The 15,405-nt window shown below is 43.6% G+C and overlaps 1 protein-coding gene across 1 annotated transcript; it reads right to left on the reverse strand.

Annotated features, from left to right (window-relative positions):
* Positions 1 to 7,505: 7,505 nt before the first annotated feature.
* LOC102036247 (uncharacterized protein C8orf76) lies at positions 7,506 to 13,773 on the reverse strand. Its single transcript, XM_031056763.1, has 4 exons — positions 13,230 to 13,773; positions 11,922 to 12,439; positions 8,901 to 9,033; positions 7,506 to 7,792 (listed from the first exon to the last, which is right to left on the reverse strand). Exons 1-4 carry the CDS (start codon positions 13,314 to 13,316, stop codon positions 7,586 to 7,588), a joined length of 945 nt encoding a protein of 314 aa, XP_030912623.1. The 5' UTR covers positions 13,317 to 13,773; the 3' UTR covers positions 7,506 to 7,585.
* Positions 13,774 to 15,405: the final 1,632 nt, after the last annotated feature.

Raw genomic sequence — 15,405 nt, forward strand, 5'->3', positions numbered from 1 at the left:
AGTTTGAACCAAACCTGAAGAACTTTCTGCCAAATAATCCATGAAAACTAAGGAAGCTTCTGTAACCAAAAGTAAGAAAATTCATGAAACAAAGGATTTCCATCCAAAGTTACCAAGATGCCTAACAGCTGTTGATTTATCAGTAGACTTTTTTGTTCCACACCTGCTTTGTATCGTTTTTCATATGCCTCCAACAGAAAACAGAACCCTAAACACATTTGCACTTCTGGCCTGTTTTCCCTGACTTCTCACCTGCACAAAAAGGAATACAATTTAATTATGTAGACTGTGGATGATGATAACTGTATGTGAAGAAGGTGAAGAAGGTTATTCATCCTTGGAAGAGCAATAATTTTGGAAGGATACCTATAAAGTTTAAAGAACATTATGAAAGGTAGAGGATGGACACATCCTGCTCTAGTTTCAGTATGGGTGTTTTAACCAGTAATACCAAATTTTGGAGTCCATAATAATAATCAACTATTGCATACAAATGTAAATTCTGTACATAGCAACATTTTTTGGATTCCTCGGGGAGAAGGGAAATTTGATTTTCATTCCTATGATAATTCTTCTTAATTATCTGAATAGAGCAATAATTTAAATAAAAAAGAATACTTTTTTCTTCATATTCTATTGCCCTGTACACCTTATTCTATCTCTTTCAAAAGCTGAATGAGTCCCGTGCAGTCAAAGCCCAGAGGAAGAAGAAACAGAAAGAAGAAGAAATCAACAGGAACAGAATTAAGGTGTCCAAAGAGACTAATTAAGATTTTCCTTCTAAAAGTGGTTCATTTTACTGATCCTGTTATGGCCCAGCTGGGGTGGTACAGAGGGGGATGTGAGTAGAAGTTTGTAGACCTTGATTTCCTCAGGCCATGACCTGTGAAGTCCATGGAGCAGCTCTTTTAACCTCTGTGGGGCAAGACAGTTTGCCTACAAAAGTTTTGGAGAGCACAGCTAATGAAAAGTATGTAAGAGTCAAGCTAATAATCCAGAAGGACCACTGTGAGTAAATTTCAGCTAGATCAGGAAAACAGCTTGTGTTGGTTCAGACACATCTGAACTTGAACATCAAGTGAATGAAATTTCAGTTTTGATGGAAAACAGTCAGTTTACAATGTCAGCAATGAGTTATGCTAAAAATCCTAACAGGCCCCCACAAGTTAGTGATAAAGGGCAACATTCCTGGGCAGCTGCAGGAACTGTCAGGAGGGCCATGGCAGGTGCTGACCTGCCCTGTCCATCTGTGCAAAGGGAAGGGCTCTGATAAACTCGGTGCACACCGTGCACCCTCCCCAGGTCTGGGGATGACAGCAAGCTGGGCGCTGCAGGGGAGTCACTTGAGGGAAGGGATGTTGTTCAGGTGGAGCTGGACAGGCTGGAGGCCCACGTGAACCCCATGAAGTTCAACAAGGCCAAGTGCAAGGTCCTGCACCTGGGCTGGGGCAATCCACAGTACCTGTGCAAAGAGGGGGGTGAGTGGATTGAGAGCAGCCCAGAGGAGAAGCTGGGAATACTGGATGGTTTACTGGACATGAGCTGTCACTGTGCACACACAGCCCAGAAGGCCAAATGTGCCCTGGGCAGCATCCAAAGCCCCATGGGCAGCAGGGCCAGGCAGGGGATTCTGCCCCTCTGCTTTGGTCACTGTAGTGACTCAGGATCTCATCTGGGCTTTGCTAAGGCCCACTGGATTCCCCTGCTGCCCTCCTATTTTGTTCTGTTTTGTCCTATTTTGAAGGAAGATGATCTAGGTGGGGCTAAAAAGCTTCAATAAATGTAGCCTATACCAGCCTCCAGATTATCTACAGAAGTGAATTTCTAATTAAAAGTGATTTTTTGGGGGGATGTTTAGACTTTTTTAGAGTGGGAGGACCTGTGGAGGGCAGCAAGGGCCTTCAATGAGTCCCAGCAAAGCCCAGGTGAGGCCTCAGAGCACTCTGGAGGTCAATTAAGTCCCCATGAGGGCCTGAGAAAAGCCCCAGGGCTTTCTGGAGGGCAACTCTGCCATGTCAGAGCAGCACTGGTGGTGACAATGAGAGGACACTCCTGTCAGGTTCTGTGCATGTCCTCACCATGGGGAGCAGAGAGCAGACAAGTGCCACTGCCCAAGGGGCTGTCATGCACCAGGAAAGGAGATTCAGCAGGGCACCAGGAACCCACAGCTGCTCCAGCATTCACACCCTGGCACTAAGCTGGATGAATAGGCTGGGGTTGGCCAGGGTTTTCTAACATGTCCCTGTGTCCCTTTCCCATCCAGAACCAGCCCTGCAGGTCTTTCAGCTGTTGTGCTGGTGTCCTGTGAGCAAGTGCTGCCCATTAAGGTGGTTTGGAATGTGCATCCTGATGCCCGGTCCTGGTGCCCGGACATACAACTCCCACCGGATCCCACCAGCAACTGCTGCTCACACTGGAGGCACCCAGAGGAGCCTGTGCTCCAGGACATTCCCTGTGTTTGCTGCCTGTGAACCTGTGAACATTTCACTGATTGTTTCCTCCACAGGCTGCTTCCAGTCACCTGGGACTTCACCTGAGTTCCATGACTTCAAGTACCACGGAGAATGGCTTGGCAACTCCGCCAGCCATTCCCTCAGGACTCTAGGACACATCTCAACACAGACTCAGGTATGTTCAGGTTCCTTAGGTGCTCTTGACCCTGATCTTCTCTCACAGTTGGAGGGACTTTGCCTCCCCAATCCCTGCCTTGAGAGCCATCGACTCAAGAGGAGTAAAAGGAGAGGTTGCCATTGAAAACTGAAGCAGAAAATTCATTGAGTACCTCAGCCTTCTCCATGTCCATTGTTAGCAGTTTGCCATTTCTTCCACAGGCTGCTTTTTTTTTTTCCTTTGTGACACAGACAGTTCCCTGGTCTTACCCTGTTATTCCTCCTAGAAAACAAAGATCAGTGTTCCTCCTCCCTCAATCATTGCACACCACACTCCTTTTCCTTTTCCAGGACCCTCACTAGGCCTGCCAACTGCACCTCCACTCCTGGGGAGATGATAGAGCAACAGATCTTGGAAATTAATTCCAGTTTGTCCTGTGATGGACAAGAAGGTGATGGGGAATAGTGAGCAGGTATGAAGCAATTCTGCCTTACAGTGTATCACACAGGAGGCAGGAAGGTCAACTGACTCATACCAGAGGAACCTCCTCAGGGCCAGTGCTCCGAGGGTCTCCCCTCCAGCACTCCAGCCATTCATCCTGACACAGAATTACATCCAGCTTGATGGGAGTCCTGAAGTACTGTCCATTTTCTTCTAGTTTTTCCTGAATTTCTGTCACCAGTGAATCCCATTTTACCCTACCTACTGAACCCCTAATGACTGATGCTGTCCCCAGTTTCAGGACCTTCCCAGGGAGTGTGGATCCTGCAAGGACAATTGGGGGAACTCACCCAGTACTGGCTGGGTCATATGCCATCACCTCACTCACGAGGGAGAAGCCCACAGAGTCCCACCTGGGCTCCCAGATTACTGTCAAAATGGGTTTGCTTGCATTTTTCATCTAGCTTGTGTATGTGTACCAGAAAAAAGGCAGGAGAAGTTGGCACTACCTAAAATCCCTCTGCTACTGCCAGCAATAAAGGTGCCTCTAAGCTGGGAGCACAAGCAGGACTCCATGTCACAACCCTATTTTTTCTCTGTTAAACTGCCTTTATTGTGAACCACAGGTCTTTTTTCTATCCATCTTATTTTCTCCCCTGTTGTGCTGGGGGGCCAGGGGGTGATAGAACATTGGAGTGGGCATCTGGCAGCAGGCCAGGGTCAACCCAGTGACAGGATGACAGGTTTTAATTTGAAAAAGGGTAGATTTAGACTGGATACAAGGAAGAATTTTTTTATGATTAGCGTGGTGAGGCACTGGAACAGGTTGCCCGGAGAAGTTATGGATGCCCCATCACTGGCAGTGTTCAAGGTCAGGTTGGATGGGGCTTTGAGCAAACTAGTCGAGTGGAAAGTTCCCTGCCAACCCCCCAGGCAGGAAGGTTGGAACTGGACAACCTTTGAGGTTCCCTTCCAACCCAAATCATTGGGTGATTCTGTGATGAAAACGGTGTTAATGTTACTAATTACAGCACTAATGTGGTCCCTCACCTCAGAGCTGGCAGCAAACACTCAATAGCAAGACACAGAATGGTGTTTGCACACAGCAATCATTCCAGGAGCATCAGAACCAGCAGCAGAGGGTCCTTCCCAAAGCACCTGTACCACAGGCAAGTGTTTAAATAACAAAATCAAACCTCAGTAACTGTTAGTGGATTCTCACTTGCAATTTGCCATATTCAAATTTGCTGTTTAACTCAGAATGGAGTAGTGATGCATGTACTAATACCAACAATAATATAAAAGCCAAATCATGAGGAAATCTATTACAGGCAGATGTAAAATTTGCAGAAGGTAGAGGCAACAAAGAAGCATTCAATGCAAAATGGAAATGCAAAGCCCCTCTGGAGACATGATCAGAAACAGAAAACTGGAGTTAGAAGAGGCACAAAAAAGGGAGAGGCAGTCCAAAAAAGGAAGAACTGAAGTAGCTGAGATGAGAGATAGCCAGGCAAAATTGGGACAAAGGAACATTTTATAGCGCCAGTGCAATAAACACTGGTTATTTGGAACAGTAACTATGTGACACATTCAGAACAGCATTCATCTTCTTTTCTTTGCAGTAGTTAAAATCAACATTTTTGCTTTATTATTATGTTTTAGAAAATACTGCCTGCTCTTAAGAGCTACCACTTGTCTTTAATTCCTGGAACCAGTGGGGACTTAACCTTTGTGTTCCCGGCTTAAGTGACAGTGTCAAGTCAAACAATCTCGACAGACAACAAAGTTCCCAAATCACCTTGGCTAGCTGCTGTGTATTTTGGACATCTCAGTCGCAAAATGACAACGTTTGGCAAGTATTTAATTTGCTGCTAAAACAGTTCCAATGCTGTTTGTGAAGCCAAATGATTTGGTGAGTTTCCATTAAATGTCTATACAGCCCTAGTCCCATAAAAGCTGTGTTCTGATGTCCTAACAGCTGAGACAAAACAAATTACAGCCTTTTTATGTGGCTACTCATGACCTTCAGTTCAAGAAGAAAGTGGGGGATGTCCACGTTTCATTTTTTTGCTGACATATTTAGCATTAAGCTTTCCACATTTGCTGTCTTTGCTGTAAGATTCTCCTGCTGATGCCAACATTGTAATTAATTTGCAACACATTGTGGACAGTCTCTTCTGAAGAATTATGACACCTCTGAGTCTTGAAAGCATCCCCAGCCCTTCCAGCAGGCTGCATGGCCACTGAGTGCACAAACGCACACCAAAGTTCCGCCCAGCGAAGCGCACGCGTGACTAAACCAAATCTCTGGTACAGGATGAGAGCAGCAGTGCTCACCCAAGGCACCTGCCAAGTCATCCTTTTTCGTAACCAGCTGCCCAGGATGTGCTTCCATCACACTAACTCACCAAACTATCACAGGTAATTTGACATTGCTGAAGGCAATATTCCTTTTTTCTGGAGAAGTTTCAGTCAGCTTAGCAGAGGGCTAAACCACACCAAGGGTTCAATACCTTCATCAGTCACGCACACGAAGGGATGGAGTGCACCCTCAGCAAGCTTGCAGATGACACCGAGCTGAGTGGTGCAGCTGACACACCTGGAGGATGGGATGCCATCCAGAGGGCCCTGCACAAGCTCAAGGATCTCATGAGGTTTAACCGGACGAAGTGCAAGATGCTGCACCTGGGTCAGGGTGACCCCTGGTACCAATCCAGGCTGGGGAGGAACAGCCCCAGACCAGCCGTGCTGAGACCTGGGGGTGCTGTGGATGACAGCTGGGCATGACCCAGCCCTGCAGTCCAGAGAGCCAAATCCATCCTGGGCTGCATCTAAAGCCCTGTGGGCAGCAGGGTGAGGGAGGGGATTCTGCCTCTCTGCTCTGCTCTGGTGAGACCCCACCTGCAGTGCTGCACCCAGCTCGGGGGTCCCCAGCAAAGGAAGGACATGGCCCTGCTGAAGCAAGTCCAGAGGACGCCACAAAGATGTTCAGAGGGATGGAGCCCCTCTCCTGTGAGGAAAGGCTGAGACAAGTAGCTCTGCAGCCTCAGCCTGGAGAAGGCTCCTGGGGAGATCTCATTGCGGTTTTCCTGTACATAAAGGAGGACACAAGAGAGCTGGAGAGGGACTTTTTACAAGGGCCTGTAGTCTCAGGGCAAGGGGGAATGGATTCAAACTTAAAGAGGGCAGATTTAGTTTAGATATTAGAAACAAATTCTTTGCTGTGAGAATGGTGAGACACTAGAACAGCATGACCAGAGAGGTCTAGTGGGAAGTGTTCCTGCCTGTGGCAGTGGGGTTGGAACTAGATGATCTTTAATGTCCTTTCCAATCCAAACCATTCTATGACTCGTGATAAATTCCCTAATCAGTATCTTAAAGCTTTGAAATTAATCCAAAAGGAGCAGATACAATTCACACATGGTGAATCATCATTCAATTGTGAATTATTTAAGGTTTTGACACTCCTTAGTACTCCAGAAAGAAAGCACAAGAAGCAAAGGGAGAGCAACTTATGTCTAAAAGACTCCTAGTTTCAAACTACATCCCTTATAGAACACTTTTACAGAAAGCTACAGAAAAATTAAGTTTAAGAGAAGTTTAGGAGAAGATGGAGGAAAAGCACACCATGTATGTCTGAAATGTAAACTATTTCAAGTGAAAGAAACTACAGGAGGATCTTTGCCCTCTTCTAGGTGCCCAAAGCACACAGCACCAGTGTTTGAGAAAGCAAAGCAAAGTGTTGTCACTGACAACTGAAAGCACAACAGACGGAGCTGGATGAGGCAGAAACAACACTGCCAGTTTTCACAGCAAAGATCTTCCTTGCAGGCTCTTACAAAGGATATGATCTGACTAAACACTCCTCAGTACATATAAACAACCTTGTCAGTTTTTCTCCTCGTCTAAGCACTAAACACAAGACTATGGCGTGTTTGACGCCTGCAATAAACACTTGGCTTCAAAAGGAGAAAATCTCCTAGTTTTAAGTTAAATATTTATGACTTAGATTTCCTTCCTAAAAGATATGGAATTAACGTTATTGACAATTTCTCGGCATAAATATATTTGAGATTTCTAGCTATCTGTCTATGATCAGGAAATCACTATAACATTAATCAAGAAATATTAAAATAATTACTTAAGAAAATGGCTGATTCCATGTCTCTAAATGCAACAACATCAAATCTGATACCAAGAAACTTTCAAATTGGACATCAGAAAGGAAGTTTCCACCCCACCAGCATTGCAGGCCTCCAAAAAATCACACACACTTTAAGCACAAATTGGTGAGGATTATGATGGAAAGCTACCTCTGAAAGCTGAAAGCTTGATTTTACACTGTGTTCCTTATAATTTTAAATACAAACAAATCAATGAACAAAGAAAAGGATGCAAGATTAAGAGTTTAAATACAGGGATTTATATCTACTCTTAAAATACAGTAAGAATTCTTAAAAAATGTAAAATTAACTTTATTGCATGTATCATGCCATAATAATTTGGAGATACAAGAATAAATACAACAAAATGTCTATGTTACTAAAGGTGGGAGATAAATATCTGAATAAAATTGTCCATCAAAGTGACATAAATCATCTTGGAGATTACCAAACCATTTGACTTCAAATTCCATGACTGAAGCAGTTACCAGTGATGACAGTGCTGAAGGGCCTATGCATTTTACCTCACCCTGAAACTCCTCTTTTAGTTTTTCTGGTATAAGATCTTGTCCCATAGCCTGCAAAAAGAGTAAGAAATAAGGGAATCAAGAAAATAACTTGCAGAGAAATACCTAACATGGTATTATTATATCAAACATGGCATTCATAACAGATCTTTACAGGCAAAGGCCTTGTCACATGAACCACACACCATCCTGGAGAAGTTTCCAAGCCACGGTGAAGTTGCCTGCCTTGGCATTCTGTGTTCAGGGAGAGCTGAGACCAAAGCTCAGCACCGCACAACCCCTCCAGCTTCAGGCTGCACTTGCACAGGGGGGTTTCACTCTGAATAGCAGCAGAAATCTCAACCATCTCTGCATTCAGTGCTCACCTTGCATCAGCATCAACACTGAACTGCTCCTGGGGCATGTCCGAGCACGGGAAGCAAGGAGAGAAGTTTCTTTTTCCAGCCTTTCCCAACCCTGAGCTAGCCTGTGTGCTACTGCCCTCTCATGGATGCCATCCCTCCGACTGCCTGCAGCCCAGCGGTGGCTTGGCTGCCACTAGCTTAAAGCTGTAATGCTGACAGCAAAGTTAGAATCTAGCTGGCTTTATTTTGATCCTTACGATAAAAGTCAGAAGCTCTTTAAATAGCACTAAAAATGTTAAATCTCTGCGAAGAGATTAAATGCAATATTGCTCTCCTCTGTTATTTTTTTAAAACTAGTACATTAAACAAAACAAGGAAATGCAAAAGAAAGTCTCTGGATTTTTCTGGAAATACCTAATACTTTTTATGCAAGTGTTTAATACTGCTGTGGTCATCAAAGTAATCTGCACTGCCATTTCAAACTAGTGATTCACTTTGGGGCATCTAAAACTCCTGAGATAAAATGTAACTCCCAGGAAATGCACAGCGCTGATGCATCTGCAAATACAAGTCCAGTGAGAAACTGAACAACACTGCACATTCCTGCAAGGAGACTCTCAGCAGATCCGAGATCCACCTGTGTGACACAGGCCAGGGCTGCACAGGCACCTCTGTCAGTTCAGGTAACACCCTGCCAGCAGCTGCCCCAGCTCATTCCTGTGCTTCCTGGCACACTTAGTGAGCTCAGGGGAGTGTCATGCTTTGAGCACAATCAGCCCACACAGAGAACTGCACACAATGAAATATCCTCTTACTTTGGTCATCAACAGCAAGGAGTTTTCATCAAAACCAAGTAGAGCCACCTTGTCATCAATTTCTTTCTGACATTTTCTGTTATTCTCTAGCACAAAGGACAACTGTTGTGACTGGGTAAGCTGAAGTAAAAGCCTGCAATGAGAAAGACAATTAAAAAACTGGCACAACTGGGAGAAGAGTAAGTCAGCAGACCTAAAAACAACCAAAATGGTTAATACTTTAATAAACACTTTAAAACAGTTCTTCTTCCTGACTTTTGCCTACTGCAAAGAAGTATCAATCAATCAATCAATCAATCAATCAATCAACATATGCATCAATCTACCATGGATATTGTATATCTGTGCTAAAGAATTACTGAGAAGTATTTTTGAAAAACAATGTGCCAATAGCTCCAGTTGCTCTATTCAAACATTTCTGTCCCCACATATTCATCATACCATTCAAAAGTGAGCCTGGGACCTGTGAGGCATCATGTCCTTACAAGACAGGAGCACATTTGTGCCTATGGAACCTGAAAAGCTACAAATGTGAGGGTTTGGGCAAATATCAGACATCCTCCCACCCAGGCCAATCCTGGATTATTTTCTAAAAGCATTCACCAGTTTTATGGTCCAGGCAGTGCCCCAGAAGTCCATGCCCACCATGACCTGCTGAAGGTTACACTCTCTGCCCACAGCAGGGGTTTGTGTCACACAGGGCCCCATCACCAACTGCTGGACCAGCAAGAACAGTGGCAGTTCCAGAGTCCTCATCATACAAGGACTGCAAAGCTGGTCAGCAGAGGAAATATCCAGGTATCTCTGCATTTGTCTCAAATCCACTGTCAGACAGATTAAGGGTATTATGCTTATTTTACACTTCTAGGAACTTAGAAGAGACATAGTGCACTGTCTCCTGTGAACTCACTGAAATTCACACTGGGCATTATTGCAGAGATAAATATCAGTTTTAGAGAATTTATGGAGGGTCAAGAGAAGGGCCACAAAGGCGATCAAAGGCCTGGGAAGCCATTTGGGAACAGGCTGAGAGAACTGGGTTTGGCCAGTTTGTTCTCTTTTCTTTGAGAAAAGAAGGCTTAGGGAAGACCTCCTCACCATGTTTCAGTATTTAAAGGGAAGCTACAAAAAAGATGGAGACCCCTTTATACAAGGAACCACATGGAAAAGATGAAGGACAGTAGGTAAAAATGTTAATTCTGTACAGATTCCAACTGGACACAAGAGGAAATGAGATCAGTCATTGGAATAATCTCCTCAAGAAAGTTGTGGATTTCCCAGTGTTGGACATTTTTAAGATTCAGCTAGACTGGGTGCTGGGCCATCTTGCCTAGATCATGCTTTTGCCAAGAAAGGATGACCCTTAAGGTCCCTTCCAACCTGGAATTCTATCATTCTACAATATTTAACCAAGGGAGCATTAGAACTTAGCAGTGTTGTTGCTGGAAATGTGTTTAATTCAAGCTTTATGCAAAAAAGGAAAACAACAAACTTTTTTATCCCATTAACTGAAGTTATGTGAAGCTGGTGTTATAACAATGGTGTGCATTTTTAAGGAAAAGATTCAAGATCTGAGATGAAAACTTTCATTTGAACACTATAAACATTAAAATTTACAAATGTGATTTTCTCAGTTAAAACTTCACACTGAATTTTCAGATGGTGTGTTGGTTCCAAGCAAAAATGGAAATTATTTTTAAAGTATTTTTGTATCAAAATTTGCATCAACGTAGTATTAAAAAAAAAAGATGTTTCAAAGAAAATGAAACAAAAAAATACTCAAATTTTTTTCAAAACTATGAGAATCAATTATTCATGATGCATCAACAGATAACCTCATTTCCTAGAAAAAGCAGTGTTAACATCCCTTTTCCAGGTGCAATTTATCCTGCCACACATTTATACAACATCTAGATCCCACTTAAAATCCAACAGACCTGAAAATATTAGACAACCTGCATAAGCCTTGGGCAGGGGAGAAGCTTATCCTGTGTATCTGCAAATATAAACCACAGTAACACTCTGTGAAACTACGCAGCCAAGCAAGGAAATGCCACCATTTAGAACTATCTCATTCTTAACCATACACACTGAAACAAGTTACACAAATTATTAATATAAATGTACCTTCAATATTCAGTATCAGTACTAAATCAATGAACTTCTTCCAAGTAGCAATTAAAGTCTTCATCTCTTAGTCTAGAGTACAGTTAAAAGCTGCTATTTGGGCTTTTTTCATTTCTTAAATCTTGCCCCAGCAGGGCAGCTATAAAGTGTTCTCTGTAAACATTTCTGGACATTCGTAAGATGCCTTTAGAAACATTCAATGACTGATACATTACTGTGAAGCAAGAGGGGGAAAAAACATCCAAGATGATTTTAACAAAACCAGTTGCTAATTATCTCTTTGAAAGATTATGTTTTGGGGATTTTTGCTGTACGGAAGAGTTTTAGGAAGAGGGAAAAGAAAAGGAAAGAACATTTTAATGCAGCCCTGTCAATCAGTTGTCACAGAGTTCATTTTCCAGCCTCATCCATTATGCAGATTGGGGTATCATTATAAAATACATTTTCACTCAAGCATGAGGCTTCAAGCAAATAAGACAGGTGGCACTTACAGAAGGAAGACTGGCTATGCCTTCCCTTTGGGCACTTCTGCTTCTGCATCTTTAACACCAGACCAGGGAACAGCAATGGTCTAGCAGGAGCATTTGTTGAAGAACAGACCCTTTTGTATATAATTACTTGAAAAGATTTATAAGCTCATTAAAAAACTCTTTACTTGTCAGCTGTGCATGACACTGGTTTACTCTTTCCACTCGGATTCAGCCTCTTCACAGCCACCACACTAAGCAGATTTTGTATTTTAGATCTGAAGCAACAGTAGGGTGCTTTTAAGTTAGTGTTGAAACAAACACTTAAATTGAAATTGCAAACTGAAAACAAAAACTGGGAAAAATATGCTTTACATTGTTCTTGACTGAGAGAACTTAACATTATTGTAAGAATACATCGAGTTACCTTGCTCTGATAAACGAGGCACATGCTTTTATCCCAACTTTCTTTAACATGCTCTGCTTCCAGGCCTTGGAGCCTGCACATTTCTCTTTATCCATCTGTTCCAGTTCTCCTGAAGTGCAGAGGAATTCTTTCACTACTTGGCTGCTGGGAAAAGTCACTGCATTCTCCCCCTTTGTTTCTGCAGCAGGGCTGAACCAAGGGCCTTCCTTCTGGCCCTCTGGTCTGTGAGGCTGCAGATTAATCTCTCTGCCAGTCGATGTTTGGAAACTGCTATTACTCACACAAACCTCTTCAGACCGATTTAGATTTGCTTCTGGAATGACCAATGGAGACAAATTCCGTAGAAGGCTCATATAAGCTTCAGCAAGTAACTTCCAGAACCAGGGATTGAAAGGATGTAAGCAGATCAGTTGCTGCAGACACATCATCTTTTTTTCTACATTTTCCAGCCCCTGGTAAATGGAAAACTGCAGGCTGAGAACCGTCGTTAAGTGATCTGTGTTAGTGGCGCTGTTTCTCTAGAAACAAAAGATAAGAGATTAAAAACAGGAATACAACAGAATTATGCTTCAGAGCCTAAGAAAATGTCTCCCTAAAACGACATACAAATATCACAAGGTAATTTTTAAACTGTACAAAACGGTGCTTTTAATTTAAAATGATACAATGGGATACAGATCTTGCACAATCAAACTGACAGCATTCCCTCCAGGTGCCTTGTCCCAGTCTTAGAGGCAAGAAGGTCCTAAATGCTGTCATTTGTTCATGTGCCTTCAGAGTGTTCTACAGCTGCCTTTCTTTGCAGCATAAATACCTTTTACATAAAATAAAAATCATCAATAATATTCTAGCAGACTTCAGAGCCTCTGGACTTTTTCCTTTATGGGAAAAACTCAATTTGTGGTTAGATACTCTTCTTGGTGGCTGTTTGGCAGCAAGTATATGGAAATAAAAGAGAGTTTTGAACTGTCACTTGTATAGTGGAAAGATTTAAGCACTCATTTATCCCCTTTTTTATAATTCCTATTACACTGCATTAATTCTGCCTGGCAGAGCATGATATTTAGTCCCTTCCAGGACTACCAGTTTCGCTGCACAGGGAGCTCATTGTGGTACAGGGTGTTCCAGTTTCTAAAGAGTGATTATATCTGCAGTGACAGTTACCCTCTGTTTACCAAATACTCTGAGCACTGAACATCCTGAAGGATTATACACATGAAAATTATTTTTCCAGAAAATGGTCCGTACAAAAGAACTACTGGCAATGTTTTCATGTTCAAAGCCTAAAAGAAAGACTGCACTATTTACCATTTTTTCTGCAATATCCAGAGCCTCCTTGTGCCTCCCCAGGCGAGATAAACAGCGAGCCTGGCCCTCCTGGACATCACGCCTCATTGCAATGTTGCTGGTAGGTAAGAGTAGCAGGCAGTCTGAGTATTCACACAGGGCTTTCTAGGAGTGTGACAAGAAGAAAAGCCAACAAAACAGGGAGAGATTTGCATTTAAAAGCAAGCCTGACAGCACATTTTCTTTAGGACTGCAGTCACAAAGGGAACTCAGAACCTGAAGTCCACATTTGCATTTCTCCAGACTCAGCCACCACCTGTGTGAGCCAGAGACAAGGCCCCAGCACCACACAACCAAGCCTCGATAGTGATGAGCAGCCTCAATCCTAACTCAGGCCAAGCAGGATTCACCACACAGCTGTGAATCCTCTTTTCCACCTCTCTCCCACCGCCCCTGATCCAGAAGGCATCATCTACTGCCCTGGGTAATAAGTGATACAAGGCATCTTTTCCTCCAGCTCAGTGATCTGAGTGCTCATCCTAAATCTGCGGGACCTTCTTTCAACACCATTACATTCTCCATGGGAAGGTTTGAACCTGCAAGTAGCTCACCTCAAATAATCAGTAAGTCAGAGAATATCACAAGGAAGGTGAATCTCCATTGTTCCTGTAGGCTGGTTTTAATGTACTTGAAATAAATATTAATTGGGCTAAGGAAAAAGGCAAGAATGAGCAATACTTCTGCAGCTTAATGCTCAGGGCACTCACCAGGACTCCAATTAACATTTAAATACATTAAATTAAGTATTCAGCGAAGCTAAGTCTGGAATCTTGATTTCTCTCCCTTTGTGTAAGTGCTTAGAGAGAAGACTAAAGAGCAGTGCTCATTCTCCCATCTCTCAAAATGAGTATTTAATTATTCCTTGCAAACTTTAATGGTTCTAACCGAAAGAGCTTCTAAATACCCTAAATACTTCCTAGCAAAATGGCTGGAATATTTTTCTTTCCTGATGCTGAGCTCACATTCATTCTTAAGCAAAAGAGGGAGCTCCCCTCTGCCCAGCGCTTGCAGCAGCCACTGGTGAAAATGGATCACAGGGCTGAGGACAGCCCTGTTTGCCTGGTTATGTGACAAAGGGATATAACCTGCTAAGGTTCAGGCATTATGAATCCCAAGCAGATTCTACAGTGATCTATATCCTAAAAACGAGCACGGCTTAGATCACTGCTGTCCTTGACATTTCCTATCAAGTGGCCTATCCTGAAGTAAAAAACTGATGATGAGAGAAGAGATTACTATCCCTATTTACATATTTTCAGCCTCCTTTCTAAGATCAATGCTTCCAAATTAGTAATTTTATGTGCAGTCAAGCGCTGGTTCTTGTTCCACCAGTGATCGAGGTTAGCAATAAAACTGAAAATATTTCTAACATGAATCACTGCAACAGAAAAGAGTTAGGAAGCAATGGTCTGCTCCGTTTCGCAGCTAGTCTGACCACAGCCTGAGGCAGCTCTGCTACCAGCACCCTTTTATGAATCCCTTTAGGGCATCTCACTGAGACTAGAAAATATCTGTCAGGTATACACAGGGCTGCAGTAGTGCTGAAATAACGTAAGGATCAGTGCCAACTGAGGTACAAAAAGATCTACAAATCCAATGGGCGAGGCAAAAGGAGTAGAGTCAGAAGGCAGCTGGAAGGCTTTGAAATCAGGGAGCCTGGAATACAAACCACAGGCTGGAAGAAGAAACAACACCTGAAACAAGGCCTGGAGATGCTGATTTCAACCAGGAAACAAGGTAATGAGAGACTCCATCCTGCAACTAGGACTGCAGAAGGCAGGAGAGCACAGCTGATAAGGAATGCGGCTCAGGAGGTACACAGAGGAGAGGTCTGGGACCACTGCGGGCAGGAACAGATACGGGCAAAGGCACAGCGGCCCGCCGGGGGGAGCGGGGGCAGCAGGGACAGGACACAGGGCACGCAGAGGCAGCTCCGCAACCGGCAGGAGCCTGAGGGCCACCGCAGCTTTGCTCTGACAGCGGGGCAAACTTCGCTCTGACACCTCTGAGGAAGGTGACCCACGCACTGCCAGCGATCTGAGAGCCTTCGTGGGACACGGCATTATCGCCGGCGCTCAGACACCCACACGCCTGATTCCGAGCACGGCCTCAGACACCGCTCTGCTCCGGCGGAGCG

The sequence above is a fragment of the Geospiza fortis genome, unplaced genomic scaffold (assembly GCF_000277835.1).
Source record: "Geospiza fortis unplaced genomic scaffold, GeoFor_1.0 scaffold111, whole genome shotgun sequence".
Classification (NCBI taxonomy): domain Eukaryota; kingdom Metazoa; phylum Chordata; class Aves; order Passeriformes; family Thraupidae; genus Geospiza; species Geospiza fortis.